Here is a 15105-nt window from a genome sequence, read left to right on the forward strand (position 1 = left end):
ATGAGATAAGTCCAGGTGCTAAGGCTATGGACAACTGACAAAGAGCTCTTACATGACATTCTGTAAGGGTCTGGTAAGAGGATGGCACAGAAAAGTACAAAAACAGACACACACATACACATACACACCCACAATCCCGGATTTTTGCTATGGTTCATAAGTCCCTTGAAGTTCAAGAACTTACTTTGTAATGTATATTTCAGTGTAGTACCTTTTGCCTTTAAAAAAAATGACAGCACCTAGTACAGTATTAAGAGGTGTGGACTCAAAAAAAAATTTGGTCTTGACTAGAGTTTCTATATTCAGCACTAATGAATTTAATTCCTGTGTAGAATTAAGAAATTAATCTCATAAATTAGAAATATTAAAATAAATGGCATTTTTTTTTCCATGAACAAAAAGAAATCTCAAATAGCAGTGACTAGGCATGGTGAGCAAAAGCATGGTTTTTTTTTGAAAATATGAAAAGTAGGGGCGCCTGGGTGGCTCAGTTGGTTAAGCGACTGCCTTCAGCTCGGGTCGTGATCCCAGGGTCCTGGGATCGAGTCCCGCATCAGGGTCCCTGCTCTGCGGGGAGCCTGCTTCTCCCTCTCCCACTCCCCCTGCTTGTGTTCCCTCTCTCGCTGTGTCTTTCTCTGTCAAATAAATAAATAAAATCTTAAAAAAAAAGAAAAGAAAATATGAAAAGTAATGTAATTGAAGTGGCAAAAAGTACCTCCTCTAATATTTTATAATATACTTCTCATCTTCAGCAACTAGTACATTTATGGTTAACTGTAAGAGGAAGAGGGCAATGAACAAGAATTTGAGGAACTCTGGTCTTTCCTTTCCTTTGACTTGTAATAAAATACTTTATCCTGAAAGATTTAGCATGTTGGTGCTTTAAAACAATATTTATTTCATAAAAGAAAGGAGGCTACTTATATAAAAATATAACTAGTAATAAATGTATAGATGAAGAGTTCCAAACAAGTTCTATCAACAGTCTGAGAAGGGATAACTATTTTGAAGGCAGATTAGAATGTGAATAAATAGAAGGGAGAATGAAATTCCCAAAAGGATGGAAAAGATTTAAGGGTTATGCTTTAGCCTTGCGTGGTACTTCCAGTTTGGCCAGTTCCTTATGTCCCCCCATTTCTCACCCATGCATTTGCTTTGTTTGTTTTGTTTTGTTTTGTTTTGTTTTGTTTTTTTAATTAAGTGACTATGTTTTTGTTTTTGTTTTTTTTCCTCATGGACACAGACCCATGGTTAGGTTTGAAATTTTTCGGGCTCTGCTAGTTATGATCTCAACCCCTTCCATTCCCTAGTAGGCTGAAAACATGGGTCATGTCTTATTGTTGCTTCAGGCCTAGCTCCTACAGAGGACAGGGAATATGTGGAGTTAACCTGGGGAGCTAACATAGTTTCCCAGGGTTAGTCATCTTGCTTTGGTTGAGTCAGTGCTCTGAAACGTTCCTAGTAGTATTGAATACCTACAAGGATATCAATGAACTAGATGTAACGTAAACAGAGCTGGAAGGACTATAGAGAAAATTTCTGAGTATGGGGTCCCCCAAGGCAAGGAAAGAACTTGAAAGAAAAAGTTCTTTTAGAGAATTTCCCTCTATTTTCTGTGATCATTATCGAAAGTCTGAGTTGAATGAATGAGCTTAGAGACTATTTAGCGAACAATTTCAAAGTAAAAATAAATAAATAAATAAGGGAGAATTTCAAAATGCATATAACCAGATGGATGTTGTGGGATAATTCAGTGATACAATTAAGCTTGTGATCTGCCAATCATTAAGTATTTCTGGTTATCATTTAACAAAAGATGATTTTCTGGCTCTTCGTAAAGAAATACAACTTGGGAGATGGCAGCAAGCAACAGATTAATGGAAGACACAGGTGCCCATGTGAGAAACTACAGGCAAGAGGGGGAAAAGAAAAATCATATTAGTTTGATTTCAATTGTTTTTAATGAGAGTCATATTATTTTGGCTCCTGGGGAAATATTGTCAGTAACTTAGCTGAGCTAAGTGGCTCAGGGAAAGTGGCTAAGAAATAAAGCCAGAAACCAACAGGGAGAGGAACAAATGCTTGTTTTGTAATTAGTGAAAAGAAACTTGTTTTTAGAAAGTGTAGATGAGTCCAACTATGCTGACTTAGACTCTGTAAGAAGGATCTAGAACATTTATTTATTCATCCAATAGACACTGGTTTCAGCACTTTTTGGGGGGGCGGTCAATCACTGTGTGGTAATACAAAGATGAATAAATAGATTCCCTTCCATCTTGGAGCTTATAGTCCCTTAGAAAAGATAGATATTAACAAATAAATATAATTTAATATAACAAGTTCTATAATACAGTTATCTAGAACCCAAAATGGCAGCATAAGATTCATGGGGAAGTTTACTAACTCTGCCAAAAGATTTAAGAGTAGGTTGTTTTTTGATTGTAAATTTGGTTTCAACAGAGGCAAATCTTAAGCAGAGTAGCCAAGTGGAGGAAGGCACATCAGGTAAAAGTAAGAGCCTGAGTGAAGGCAACAGAGTGAAAGAATGTGTTTGGAAAATGATGCAAAGTCCAGTACAGAAAAGAAGGAAAAAAGATGACCCAGATAACGTAATTTGACATTTGAATTGCTAAGGGTCATTCTAAAGCGCTTAATTTTCATTTTGGAGATGATAGAGAAGAATTGACAAAAATTAAGTGGTAAGACTGATGAATAGATTTGTGATCTAGAAAAAAAAGATTTTGACAGTAATGTGAATGTTGGATTGAAAGAGAAGGAAGAGATTGGCCTGGAGGAGAAGTAATTAGTTAGAGGTTGTCATAAATGTCTGGTTGAGAGATAATAAGGGACTAAAATATTGAGTAAAATTGGAGTGGGAAAGAAATATACAAAATAGAGAGATTTTTATGTATAATTGTGACCAATATTATTTGTGGGTAAAAAAAATTAAACAATTTGAATATTAGTCCTCAGTCTCTGGTTTGAATGTCTTATGAAAGTTGAGAACAGGCTTTCAAATCCCAAGCAAATTTATCTACAAAGTTGGACAAAGATGTTGGAGAGAAAATGAATTGGCAAACAGAGAATCAGAAGCCTTTACTAATCAGCTGAATACCTTGAATAATTTACTCATTTATGCTTGATTCATTTTCCTCATTTACAAAACACAGTGGTTGAAACACAGCCTTTCATCTGTAAAATCATGACTACTGGTTGTGTATCAATTTTGTATTGCTATACAACTTTATCCTTGCAAAATTAGGCTACCATATCTGCAATATGTCTTTTTGAAAACATAGCAGAATCATCAAGAAGCAAACATAATAGAGGAGTGAAGGAAAAAGGAAAGTGAAAATACACAGGAGAAATAAGAAAAGTTTATGTGGAACTCATTTTGAAAAAAAAAGATCAACCCGACTTATATATCGATGCTATTGCCCATAAGGGAAAAGAAGAAGAGGCAGAAAGCAGCAGTCTTAGGTAAAGTTCTTAATTTAAAAAGCAAAACAAAACAAATAAGATCTAAGAGATTGATCCCAAAAATAAATAAATTTAAAAAAACAATGGCAAAATTTGACCGGAAGTCCTCAAGAAGGACCACAACATGTTGTGGCTTGTGACCACTGGCCCTTGATTCACTCCTTGCAGATATATATATTGCTCTGCAATTCCTCTCACTAGTTGTGAAGTATACTTCCCCACTCCCTGACTTTGAGGTCAACCAGAGACTTGAAATATGCTGAGCTGATGGGCTTAGTCTCTTGCACCTCTGACATCTTTGTGAGAAGAGCTTCTGGAGTAGCTGCTGCCTCTTCAGCCTGGACCCTAGAATAGCAAAGACACAAGGACACAGACTCAACATCTTGAGGCAGAGCCTCAACCAGACAACCCAAACGACTCAGCCAATGCAGCACAGACTAGTGAGTGAGCCAGGGTTTGGGATAAGGTTTGTAAAATAGCAGTAATATGGCAATAGCTAACTGGTACACAAGCAAAATTTTTGGTTTTGAATAGCATTTAGAGTTTGGGGATAATTTTTGCTTCAGATAAAGACTTGAATAAAATAATCTAGCCAGAGATCTCCCCAATCTCTCTGTCTCTATGTTTCTGTCTCTGTCGCATGCTCTCTCTCTCTCTCTGTCTGTCTCTCTCTCTAACACACACTCATGGCTCCTGAAGTAATTGGTTTTTTGGAGATGTGAATTAATATTCATATATTAAAAACATCAACATGCAAAATTAGAGAGAACTCTATTCCTTACAATCCAGTTTTAAAAAATGTCAACCCATTACTTTCTGTTTGTCTCTCAAGGAAGGGACTTTGAAATACAGGCTGTAATGTATTCATCCGCACCTACATCAAATGATTATAGATGACTACAATGATCTTAGCACAACACTAATAGCACAATACTTTTTTTGCTGTGGTTGAACTTGAGATCTGCTTTCTACATCTGGAAGTAGGAGTTCAGCATATGAGAACACTCACGGCAAGGTCCCAAACGGACAGAAGCAGGACAATAGAGCAGTGTGGTTAAATGATCAGAGCCAACTAATATCTAAGCTCAGCCACGTATTAGCTATGTTACTTTAAGAAAAAGCTTTTTACCTCTCTGTTACTTTAAGGAATTTGTCTCATCTGCAAATTAAAGATAATAATAAACTCCTATTTCATGTGATTATGAGAGTAAATTGAATCATAAAAGTTAAAAGCTCAGAACTAGGCCTACCATAGAGTAGGCACACAATAAATAGGAGATATGATTGTTCCTATTATTATTATTACTATTAAAGACAATTGACGTTCTTTTCACTGCAATCTAAGTTGCTATTTTATGCTCAAATCCTTTCGAATTGGCTCATGGCTGGGATCCATAATGGCCAAAATTAACTAAAAATATTGGTAGGTCAGGGTGATAGTGTGAAGACTCAGTTTGTTGGCTTCATAAACTACTGGTCCTCACTTCCTTTCCACGAAGAATCATTTCAGAGTCTCCCACCACCTCCAGTGGCTCCTCAAACTGCAGTGAGATAGAATGATTTCTGGACAGCAATGTAGCAAAAGGGCAGGAGTTATGTCACTGGTCAGACTTCTGAGGCGATTCGTCATAATTCTTATATTAATGTGGTATTCTCAATTTAGGATGTTGTAACATTGTATTCTCATTTTAGACTGTCTTTAACTTTATATTCTCATTTTAGATCGCCTTAACTTTATATTCTCATTTTAGACTGTCTTCATATTACTGACACTAAATCCAGCTGTGGGCAGGGATATTGAATCCCGTGCATTCCCTACAACCAATCTGTATTTTCGCTTTGCTGAAAAGGAGACATGGATGATGAAACAACACTGACGAACTCAGTAGATTCCCAGTCTTCAGGTAAGAAGTACATGTATGACAAGCTTTAGGCGCTATTTGTAAAGTAAACGAATTTACATTTGGTGGGCACTTGCTATCAATTCTGAGTGCTAACCTTCCTGAGAGAGGCGGTATCTCTGTGCTCTTCATTTCTTCTATCTGTGTCATATTATTTTCAGCTATCTCTCCAAAGTATATTATAAAGATCCACTCTGTGTGGATAAAGGATAACTAATTTTTGTATAATTTTTAACAGCTTTATTAGATAAAATTGACATACTTTAAAACGCTTAGAAACAGCTGCCAATTTCTACCTTCCCTGCAAAGTGCCTGCTGGGTATTTTGTTTGGGATTGTGATGAAGCTATAAATTAATTTGAGTTGAATTGATATCTTCACAAAAATTGTGTCTTCTGACTCACAAAAATGGTATCTTTCTCCATGTATTTATGTCTGTAATTTATTTCAACAATGTTTTCTTGCCTTCAGTGTACAAGTTTTGCATGTCTTTTGTCAGATTTATCCATAAGCATTCAATATTTTATGTTATTGTAAGTGGTATATTTGAATTTTGTATTGATCACTGCTAGCATATAAGAAATATAATCAGTTTGTATATACTGACCTTGTTCCTACAACATTCTAAACTCACTTACTAGAAACTAAAAACTGATTGATTTCTTTATAGGAGATGTTATCACTTTCGACCTTACTGGAAAGTCACAAGGACCCTCAAAAAGGAATAAAAAGAGACTTTGTATCTCTAAAATTATCACCACTGTCATCTTCTTCCTGGTGATTTTGATAACTACACTGGCCACAATTTTAGCAGGTGAGTTGCCCACCTCCCAAATATGCTCATGTTAACTCTTCCACAAAATATTACATCATCTGTGTGCTTTTCATACAGTGGCTCAAGATAAAGGGTAATTTCAGAAATCTTTGTATATGGGATGAATGTACATTTCTTCTTCTATAAAATGGGGATAATAATAACTTAATGCATATGAAACTTCCTTCTAAATCAGTATTACTTATAGTCCTTACAAGGTAAGGGGCTCATGGTAAAATGTAAATCACTATACTGATTCCTTCATGAAGAAAGTCTCCTTATGAAGAAATATCAAAAGAACTGCACAATATATTTGGTGACACAGTTAGTTAACAATGTGCCACGAGATCCTTATCTTCCTGCGGACTGGTGGCAGTTTATGGAACATTATCTACATATGGACTAAACCCTATACTTTTACATAAATATCAGTATCTTTTTCTAAGCTGCTTCTAGCTAATGACTATCGTTTACAAGAAAGGAAACTGAGTTCAAGGCGCAAAACAATTGATCTCTGTCTGGTTGTGCAGCTGCCCATGATACGGTCAGATTTACAAGTCCCAATCATAATTCACAACTATACATATGGGTTATAGAGAATTGGACAAGAAAAAATGTTGCCATCCTAAAGACCATAATTTTTACCCAAACTATAGATTACTCCTAGCCTCTAAAAGTAAGTTGAGAATGATATATCTCCCCTTTACGATGGTAAACTATATACATATATTCTAAAAATAACTTGAAGCAATTTTAACAAGATGTTTGAAAATATATACATAAGTATATATTCATATAGATGTGCATATATAAATATGTATATGATTTACACATGAGGATATTTATTATAAGTGGATATATTATATATGGATGTCTAAAGTCATTTGTAGAAATTAATGTGCATATATATTATACATACATGTATACATAAATGTGCACATAAGTATGTATAAATGAGTTTATATAGTATAGATATATTGATCAAGCGTATTCTATCAAGTAGGCATTATGCCTTGTATATATACATGATTATGTGTATATACTTGACTATATTTACATATGGATAGAAATGTATATATAAATATGTGAATATACTGTATGTATATAAATGGATGGATAGATAGAAGATTGATAGATGATAGATAGATGATAGATAGATAGATGATAGATAGATAGATAGATGATAGATAGATAGATAAGGAGATGGAGATAGAAACTATTATATGAACTAGGCATTATGCTAGAAAAACAAGACAAGTATGGTTCCTGTCCTCATGGAATTTACTCAACTGGAGAAAAAGGAAGGAGGATGAAGAGGTGGAGGAGGAGGAGAAGTTGGAGGAAGAGGAAGAGGAAAAGGTTTTTTGATAAAAGTATATATTTACAAAGCACTTTATGCTTCATAAGATATTTTAATACACAACATTTTATTTGCATTTTTGAGTGACCCAGAGCAGTAGTGAAGTATTATTTTCCTTATTGCCTTTTGTTGTACACAAGGACTTTGAACTTCAGAGATAGTAGCTGACTATCTAAACACAGCTAAGTAAAGTTATAACCTGAATCTAAGTCTTCTGAATTTTATATATTGTTCTTTACCATATCTACAATGTTGTCTCTTCCTAAATGAGCTTATTTCCTATGGGGTCTATATAAAATAAACACCCAGTAATTTGTTAAAGGAGATGAAATATGTTCAACCTGTTCTTAGAAAGGCAGTTTCTTTCAGGCCACCTACTGAAGTCCGTGCAGGCCATTCTTACCAGGTGCTCCTAATTTTCACTCAGTGGAATTTATTCAATGGAATTCCTAAGGATCTTCATTTTGTTCTCTGATTCAAGCTATGTTCAAAAGACTATTTTATAAACTGGATCACATAACACTATACACAGTTTATAAAGGTTAATATGCTTTAATCCTGCAGTGATATTGGAATGTGGGACCATTTCAATGTGGGACCATTCCATCTCCAGGTTTTGTCATCAGTTATAAGTCATCCAATGTCTAACATCTCAGCTTCCCTATCTATACAACGTAGGACTGGACTGGATAATTTTTAGTGCAGCTTGTGATGCTAAAACTCTCTGATTTCCTAAAGTTATTAAGCAAAAATAAGGGTTATTTGACAAAATCTAGGAGAGGGGAGATAAGCATGTTAAACTCCTATGACCCAGATCAGATGACTGATTCTGTGCTTTGGCATAAAAATAGGCTTCTCCTACCTAATAGATATTAATACTTAGGTTAAAATAGTCTGCAATACGGGGCGCCTGGGTGGCTCAGTCGTTAAGCGTCTGCCTTCAGCTCAGGTCATGATCTTGGGGTCCTGGGATCGAGCCCCACATCGGGCTCCCTGCTCCGCGGGAAGCCTCCTTCTCCCTCTCCCACTCCCCCTGCTTGTGTTCCCTCTCTCGCTGTGTCTCTCTCTGTCAAATAAATAAAATCTTTAAAAAAAAAAGTCTGCAATACAGTAAGTCAAAGATCTAATCATGTCTAGAGTAAAAATCATACTTTCTCTTAGGTATACTTGAGAATGGTTACATACATTTTTCTCAGAGGCGTATGACAGTCATATATTTTGTTTATTTATACAGCAAACAGGCGTGACATAACTTCCAGGTGCTGGGATAGAGAAAAAAGAGGCAATATTTATAGTCATTACTATAATGTATTAAATCTGATAGTCTATTAGAAGCCAAGAGCATGGAAAGGAGAATATGAGCAATTCCACTGGGATAAAGTAGAGGAAATTCATAGAGGAAATTATGCTTTAACATAATAGATTATTGAAAGACAAGTAGATACTTTCTAGTTGGACAGGGATGGAATTTTTTTATTGCAAGTTAGGGCGGGACTATGGCATTGGGGAACACAGGTCAGCATGAACAAAGGCCCAAATATTACCTAAAAGTAACATGACATGTATAAGGAACTACAAGAAGCTTGGTATACAAGAAAATGAAGAGAGAAACAAAGTGCCTACAGAAAAATAAGAGGAAATGAAGCTACAGATGTAAACAAAGATCAAATCCTGATGCACTTTTCATTACAGTTTAAAAAAAAAGTTAGGGGTGCCTGGGTGGCTCAGTCAGTTAAGTGGCTGCCTTTGGCTCAGGTCGTGATCTCAGGGTCCTGGGATCGAACCTCCCATTGGGCTCTCTGCTCAATGGGAATTCTGCTTCTCCCTCTCCCTCTGTGTTCTCTTCTTCTGTGTTCTCTCTCAAATAAATAAAGTCTTTTTTAAAAATTAGAACAATAATAAAAAAAAAGCTAGACTTTAAACATGGTCTAAGCATAGTGGAAGCATAGGTGGAACTGGATCAGATATATTCCACTTAGTTGTTTCATACACTTTAAATTGAACACTGGTTTTTTCCCCCCAATCTGATTTTTTCTGACAATTATTTTTATGAATCAACATGCCATCCATCCAGTCCATACATCATCATCTATCTCTAATTTTGAGACAATCCTTTTAGTATAAGGTGCAAAATCTTCACTGTGTACGTAAGTAACGCCTACTTCCTGTTCATTCTTCTGGCCTCAGTTCTTGTCATGCCTCTTCTTTCTCTCTATACTCCACTCAGACTGATCTTCCTTTCTTAAGTGAAAAGATCACTCACTCCAGGGCCTTTACACGTTCACTTCCTCTTTGCTGAGAACGTGCTTTCCTCATTCTTCATCTGGCGAGCTAGCTCTCTGCATCCTTAAAGTGTCAGCTGAAATGTCTACTGCAATCCCCATCCTTGAGCTAGACCAGCTCCCCTCAACTTATGTTCTCTTAGTACCTATGGCTATTCCTCTTGTACCATTCCTTGAATTTGTAATTATTTGTTCAATATCTATCTGCCCCACTATACTCTTAGCACAATGACGGCAGGGACTTTGTCTCTAATAAACATAAACAACAGTGCTTAGCATAGTATGTACTCACAAATATTTTGTTATTCAATGAATGGGTGTCCATTAGGTAGTTGTATATGGGAGATTTCTGATGAGAGGCCTGGGTGGGACATATCACTTTAATAATTATCTGTATAAACATGATAGTTACACCATGAGAATGAGTATGTTCTCCTAGGTGGAGTGTGTCACTGGAGAAGAGCACCAACCCTTGAATCTGAGCAATACCAACATCTACATGAGTGGCATCTGCCAAGGATTTCTTTCAACTTATCAAGAAAAATAAATACAAAAATTTAGGAGCTGACTTCATTTGGAGAAAAACAAAGAATGATTAATGAAGTCCAAAACCTTCAGATTGAAGGGCCAAAGCTAATTTGGTGAATTTCATTTATATGGATAAGAAAACTGTTTTAAAACAAATTAAATTCTATTGTATCTCAGAGCAGACATTCAGGGCATGCCACCTCCTCAGTAGTTAATATATTATTAAATTCTTTTCAGTCGAAAAACACAAATCTTCCACTGAACGTATGCCATGGTTGAATGGCTGGATTGGTTACCTGGGAAAGTGTTGCTATTTTTCTGAAAATACAAGAACCTGGGCAGCAAGCCAGAACTTCTGTGCATCTCATGCAGCCACTCTTGCTGTCTTCAACACCACAAAAGAACTGGTAAGCCAATTCTTTTGAATTATAGTTATGTTTTCAGAGGTCATAGATGATGTGGAGAAGGCACTGGAAATTAAAAGAGCCAGAAAAGAGCCTCTCACCCAGCCTAGAAGCCCTTTTTTTCCACATCAATTTAATCATAGAAAGAGCTCACATCAGGTCAGAGCAACCCTTAGAGTACAAATTATTAGGCAACATTTAGGAGATGACTTCCCCACTTGACTTTTCAACTGGGAGTAAAAAGTATTTAGAAATAAGCTACATAATAGGCATTTTCCCTATGCCCAGTATAGAGCAACTTATATACTACTACCCACCAGAAAGACCCCAACTATTGTCCAAAGAAGTTCAACTACATATTACCCAGCTCTACATTTTCAAGTTGGAATACAGCACCAAAATCCAGGGAAAACCCAAAACCACTTCCCACGAAGTTCAGACCCAATAAAGCCCTTGGTAATGAACTATTATTACCTACCATTTTACACCAAATTAAAGTTGCCTGTGGGGGAACTATATTCAAAAAAAATAATAAACAGAAAGTCATGGCAAACCTGTTGTCAGAGATACTGGAAAGGATTAATAAATGAGTCAGTATAACCAAGAAGGTCTGGGAGCTTCAGGCACAGAAAAAGATCAATGGAGAAACCAATCACACAGTACAAACTTCCCCAAACCTGAAATAATAGAGATGTAAAACAACAGAGGTGGTAAGAGACAGAAGAGTTAAGACCTCAAGGAGCATAGGGATATATTTAACATTTATTGACCACATACTCTATCAGGAAATGACAGAAGAGGGATTGTCCCAAACTGATATTAATTTAGTAGATCATTCTGACAAAGATTTTTAGATAAGTACATTTGGATGGCTGAAAAATATAAATGAAGTCATACAGCCCATTCTATAGAATAATAAATCAAGAAAAACTAAAGCAGGGAAAAAATGAGAAATTATGACTATTAAAACAAAACAAAAGAAATATTTTAACTAAAAAGCATAGTCATTGGAATAATTTTTGGAATAAACATAAAAGAGTCCAACAAAACAACGAGGATACACAAAAGCAAAACTGGTTCTATGCATAGGCAGGATTGATCACAGAAAAGGGAAAAAGACATATGCATCTAATAAATACAATTACAAACAGTAGCAATTTAAAAGCATAAAATCTTACAAATAATTTTATGTTGATAAATTTGAAAACTTTGAAGAAATGGATAATTGCCTAAACAATTATTTAAACAATTGTTTAGACAACCTATATTGGGATATTTATAGACAGGCATGTTTTTTAAAAAAATTAAATGGTAAGTATCAAAGAGTAAAAAAATGTTTGGACAAATTAAGGTGTTCAAATAAATTAAAGACATAGAAAAAGTATCAATCCAATAGAATTCAGAAAAGGTAAAAGAACAAAGAAAAACTAGTAGTCAGAAAACACAACATTGATAAATCCAAATACAACAGTGATCATGATAAAATGTGAATGTTTTCATTTGTTTCTTAAACAACAAAAATTATCAGATTGGTTTTAAAAAAAAAGCAACAAAGTCCAGTAACGTGCTACTTACAGAGACATACCTAAGTGCGTACACACACACACACACACACACACACACAAGTTGGAAAATGAAAGGAAAAGTTATGCAAAGCAATAACTAACCAAATCCAAACAAAACAAAAAAGCTAGTTAGTGGTAACAAGATCAGAAAATATAATGTATCAGAATAAATTATGAAAATATATAAAACCTGGACGAACCAACTCTTCAATATATTTTACTGCTAAGATTCTCCCATCCTAAAAGACACCAAACCTAGGATTTACTGGCAAATTAGAGCAAGCCATCACAGAACAGATAATTTCTGTCTTATAAAAACTCTTTGGAAAATAGAAAAGAAAGCTACCCAATGCAATTTAGTATGGTATTGTTACAGAAGTAACCCAACCCATGAACTAACCTGTGAACCAGATAAGGATGCTGTCCCCTTCTATAAAGAGTATAATGAGACAAAAGAAAATCCAACCGAATAAAGCATTTGCCATTCATCCTGTAAATATACTCTATTAAAGGATTTCCTGAAATGATATTCTGACCATTCTCAATATTGGATTGGACTGAGTTGAGAACCAGGACAGACCTGGAAATGGATAGATGGAACCATATACAGTGGTTGGTAAGTCCTGGGTATATAATTTATACACCTAAAGCCGGGGCTCTGAGCCCTTTGCCACCACAGAGAAATCTGAGTTACAATCCATCCACACCATTCTCCTGGAAGTTTCCTTTGTGGTGGAAAATAAAATGAGCCCAGAGAAAAAGTGGTAATGTAAATATTATTGTACAAAGTATTTAATACCTACAGTATTCCAAACAATGCTTCATAATCATGATCTCATTTGACCTGCACAACAACTGTGGGAAGTAGGTGTATTTATTGCCACTTTACTTGCTGTTCAAAGATGTTGGGTTAGAGTAAAAACTCAAAGCAGAAGAAATTTTTTTCTCTAATTCTTCCAATCAGTGCTCACCAATTTGTTGCCTTTTATTTTTCCTTCTGTGTTTTGTTTCAGGTTTAAAATCATTGGAATCGGAGAATGCGCCTATCTACACAAAATTGGGATTCGCAGTGCCAGTATGCACTTGGTTAGAAAATGGATTTGCAGCAAACCAGACACATGTATACCCAGAAGTTAAGACATCATAGATCTAAGGTATTTTACACAAAATGTAGTTTTTATTCCTCTTAAAAGAAATATATTATATTAATGTAAAAGTACATGAAATTCATGTTTAGAAATTTTCATTGGTGTTTTTTATTCCCAAATCTCTAAATCCACTTTTATACATCTATTAAGTTCTTAGTATTCAAGAAATATATGCCCAAGATATGTCCCCAAACCTCTTATAGAATAAAATTTCTGATACATTAAAATATGAATGAAAAATTTAAATGACATTTTAAGACACTTACTCATATGAATTTCAGACTAATGTCATTTAAAATTAGTTGTTTTTTTAAGAGCTCTAATAATATTTTGCCCCATCTCCTTACTTTTATTATCAATACTAGTCGTTGATTTTCTTTCAGTTTTGCAAGATTTATGAGATCCACTCATGAAAGTAGTGTAATTTAAACACAGCATCGCGTTTAAATGTGTTGATTTCCTAGCTAAATGAATCCCTTTCATACACCAACCTCGCAGCAAAATATAAAACCAAATTTCATGTTCAGACCATCGTGCGAGGGGCATCAAGGTTTTGAGTGAATAGTCTGAACTAGCAGCTTTCTAGTAGTGAATGCCAGGAGCCTGTTGCATAATGAACAATATGAATGGTACAAATTGGGAAGCACATGGGTGAGGGAGCAATTTGAACTTTGCGACTCAAGCTTCTAGTTGAGAAAACGATAAATTAGGTTCTGTGTCAGAATGTGTAACTTGTGTAACTTTTCAGGAAATATTATTTTCATGTTTACTGAAGGTTAACAAGATCACTTTGTTAAATATAAGCCTTTTCTTAAAAGTGAAATCTGTGATCTGCATCCTATGGGTATGTATATGCTCACTGATATATGACATGGACAGCTGCAGAGGTCTGAGGGGGTGAGCTGACATGACAAAAGGAGCAAAGTGCTTGGTTAGCAAAGAGCAGGCGATTATTTGGTTAATGAAAAAATAATCTCTTATAAGTGCTTATTTCTGATTTTCATTTTATTTTTTAGGTAAGCTTTAATTTAGGTTGTTTAGGTTTGGTCACAGAGCTGAATCTGTGCCCGGAAGAGCACTAGTAAAACAATAGTGTAACTTTAGACAAATAAATTAGTTCATGTGTATTTACAGAAGTCTTAAATGAGACAAGGGCATATTTTTTAGAAGACAGATGCTGAAATACTCTGCAAAACTGTAGAACTTCTAATACTGAATCTGCAAAAACTTCTAACACTGAATCATGTCCGAGATCAAGTAGAAAAATGTACTGTTTCTTTGCCCTTCCAATGTATAGTTTTAAAAATTATATGATTATATCAGCCCTCTCTAATAATAGAGCAATAATGTCAAGAATCCCTTTGAATGACTCATTGCTTTTATGGTACCTAAGGCTACAGTATACTTAATGACATAGATTTTAAAGTTGTCTGCCTCAAGTGTACTAATTAATACTTGTTACTTTAGAAACAAATTGAGAGTTTTGATGTTATTTATTTATTTTTCTTTTTTTTAAGATTTTATTTATTTATTTGACAGAGAGAGACACAGCAAGAGGGGGAACACAAGCAGGGGGAGTGGGAGAGGGAGAAGCAGGCCACCCACCGAGCAGGGAGCCTGACAC

At 35.3% G+C, this 15105-nt stretch overlaps 2 protein-coding genes across 2 annotated transcripts in view; one reads left to right on the forward strand and one right to left on the reverse strand.

The window, feature by feature from the left end:
* LOC118025685 overlaps window positions 1-15105 on the reverse strand; it is a 43687-nt gene that overhangs the window by 12419 nt on the left and 16163 nt on the right. The window lies entirely within an intron of this gene.
* On the forward strand, window positions 5336-14563 carry LOC118025438 (C-type lectin domain family 2 member A-like). The gene is given in 6 exon segments (XM_035027844.1): window positions 5336-5384; window positions 6051-6194; window positions 10602-10771; window positions 12882-12949; window positions 13347-13419; window positions 14498-14563. Coding segments are annotated over 6 exon segments (570 nt in total).

The sequence above is a fragment of the Mirounga leonina genome, unplaced genomic scaffold (assembly GCF_011800145.1).
Source record: "Mirounga leonina isolate KUSES-001 unplaced genomic scaffold, KU_Mleo_1.0 Mir_201, whole genome shotgun sequence".
Classification (NCBI taxonomy): Eukaryota; Metazoa; Chordata; class Mammalia; order Carnivora; family Phocidae; genus Mirounga; species Mirounga leonina.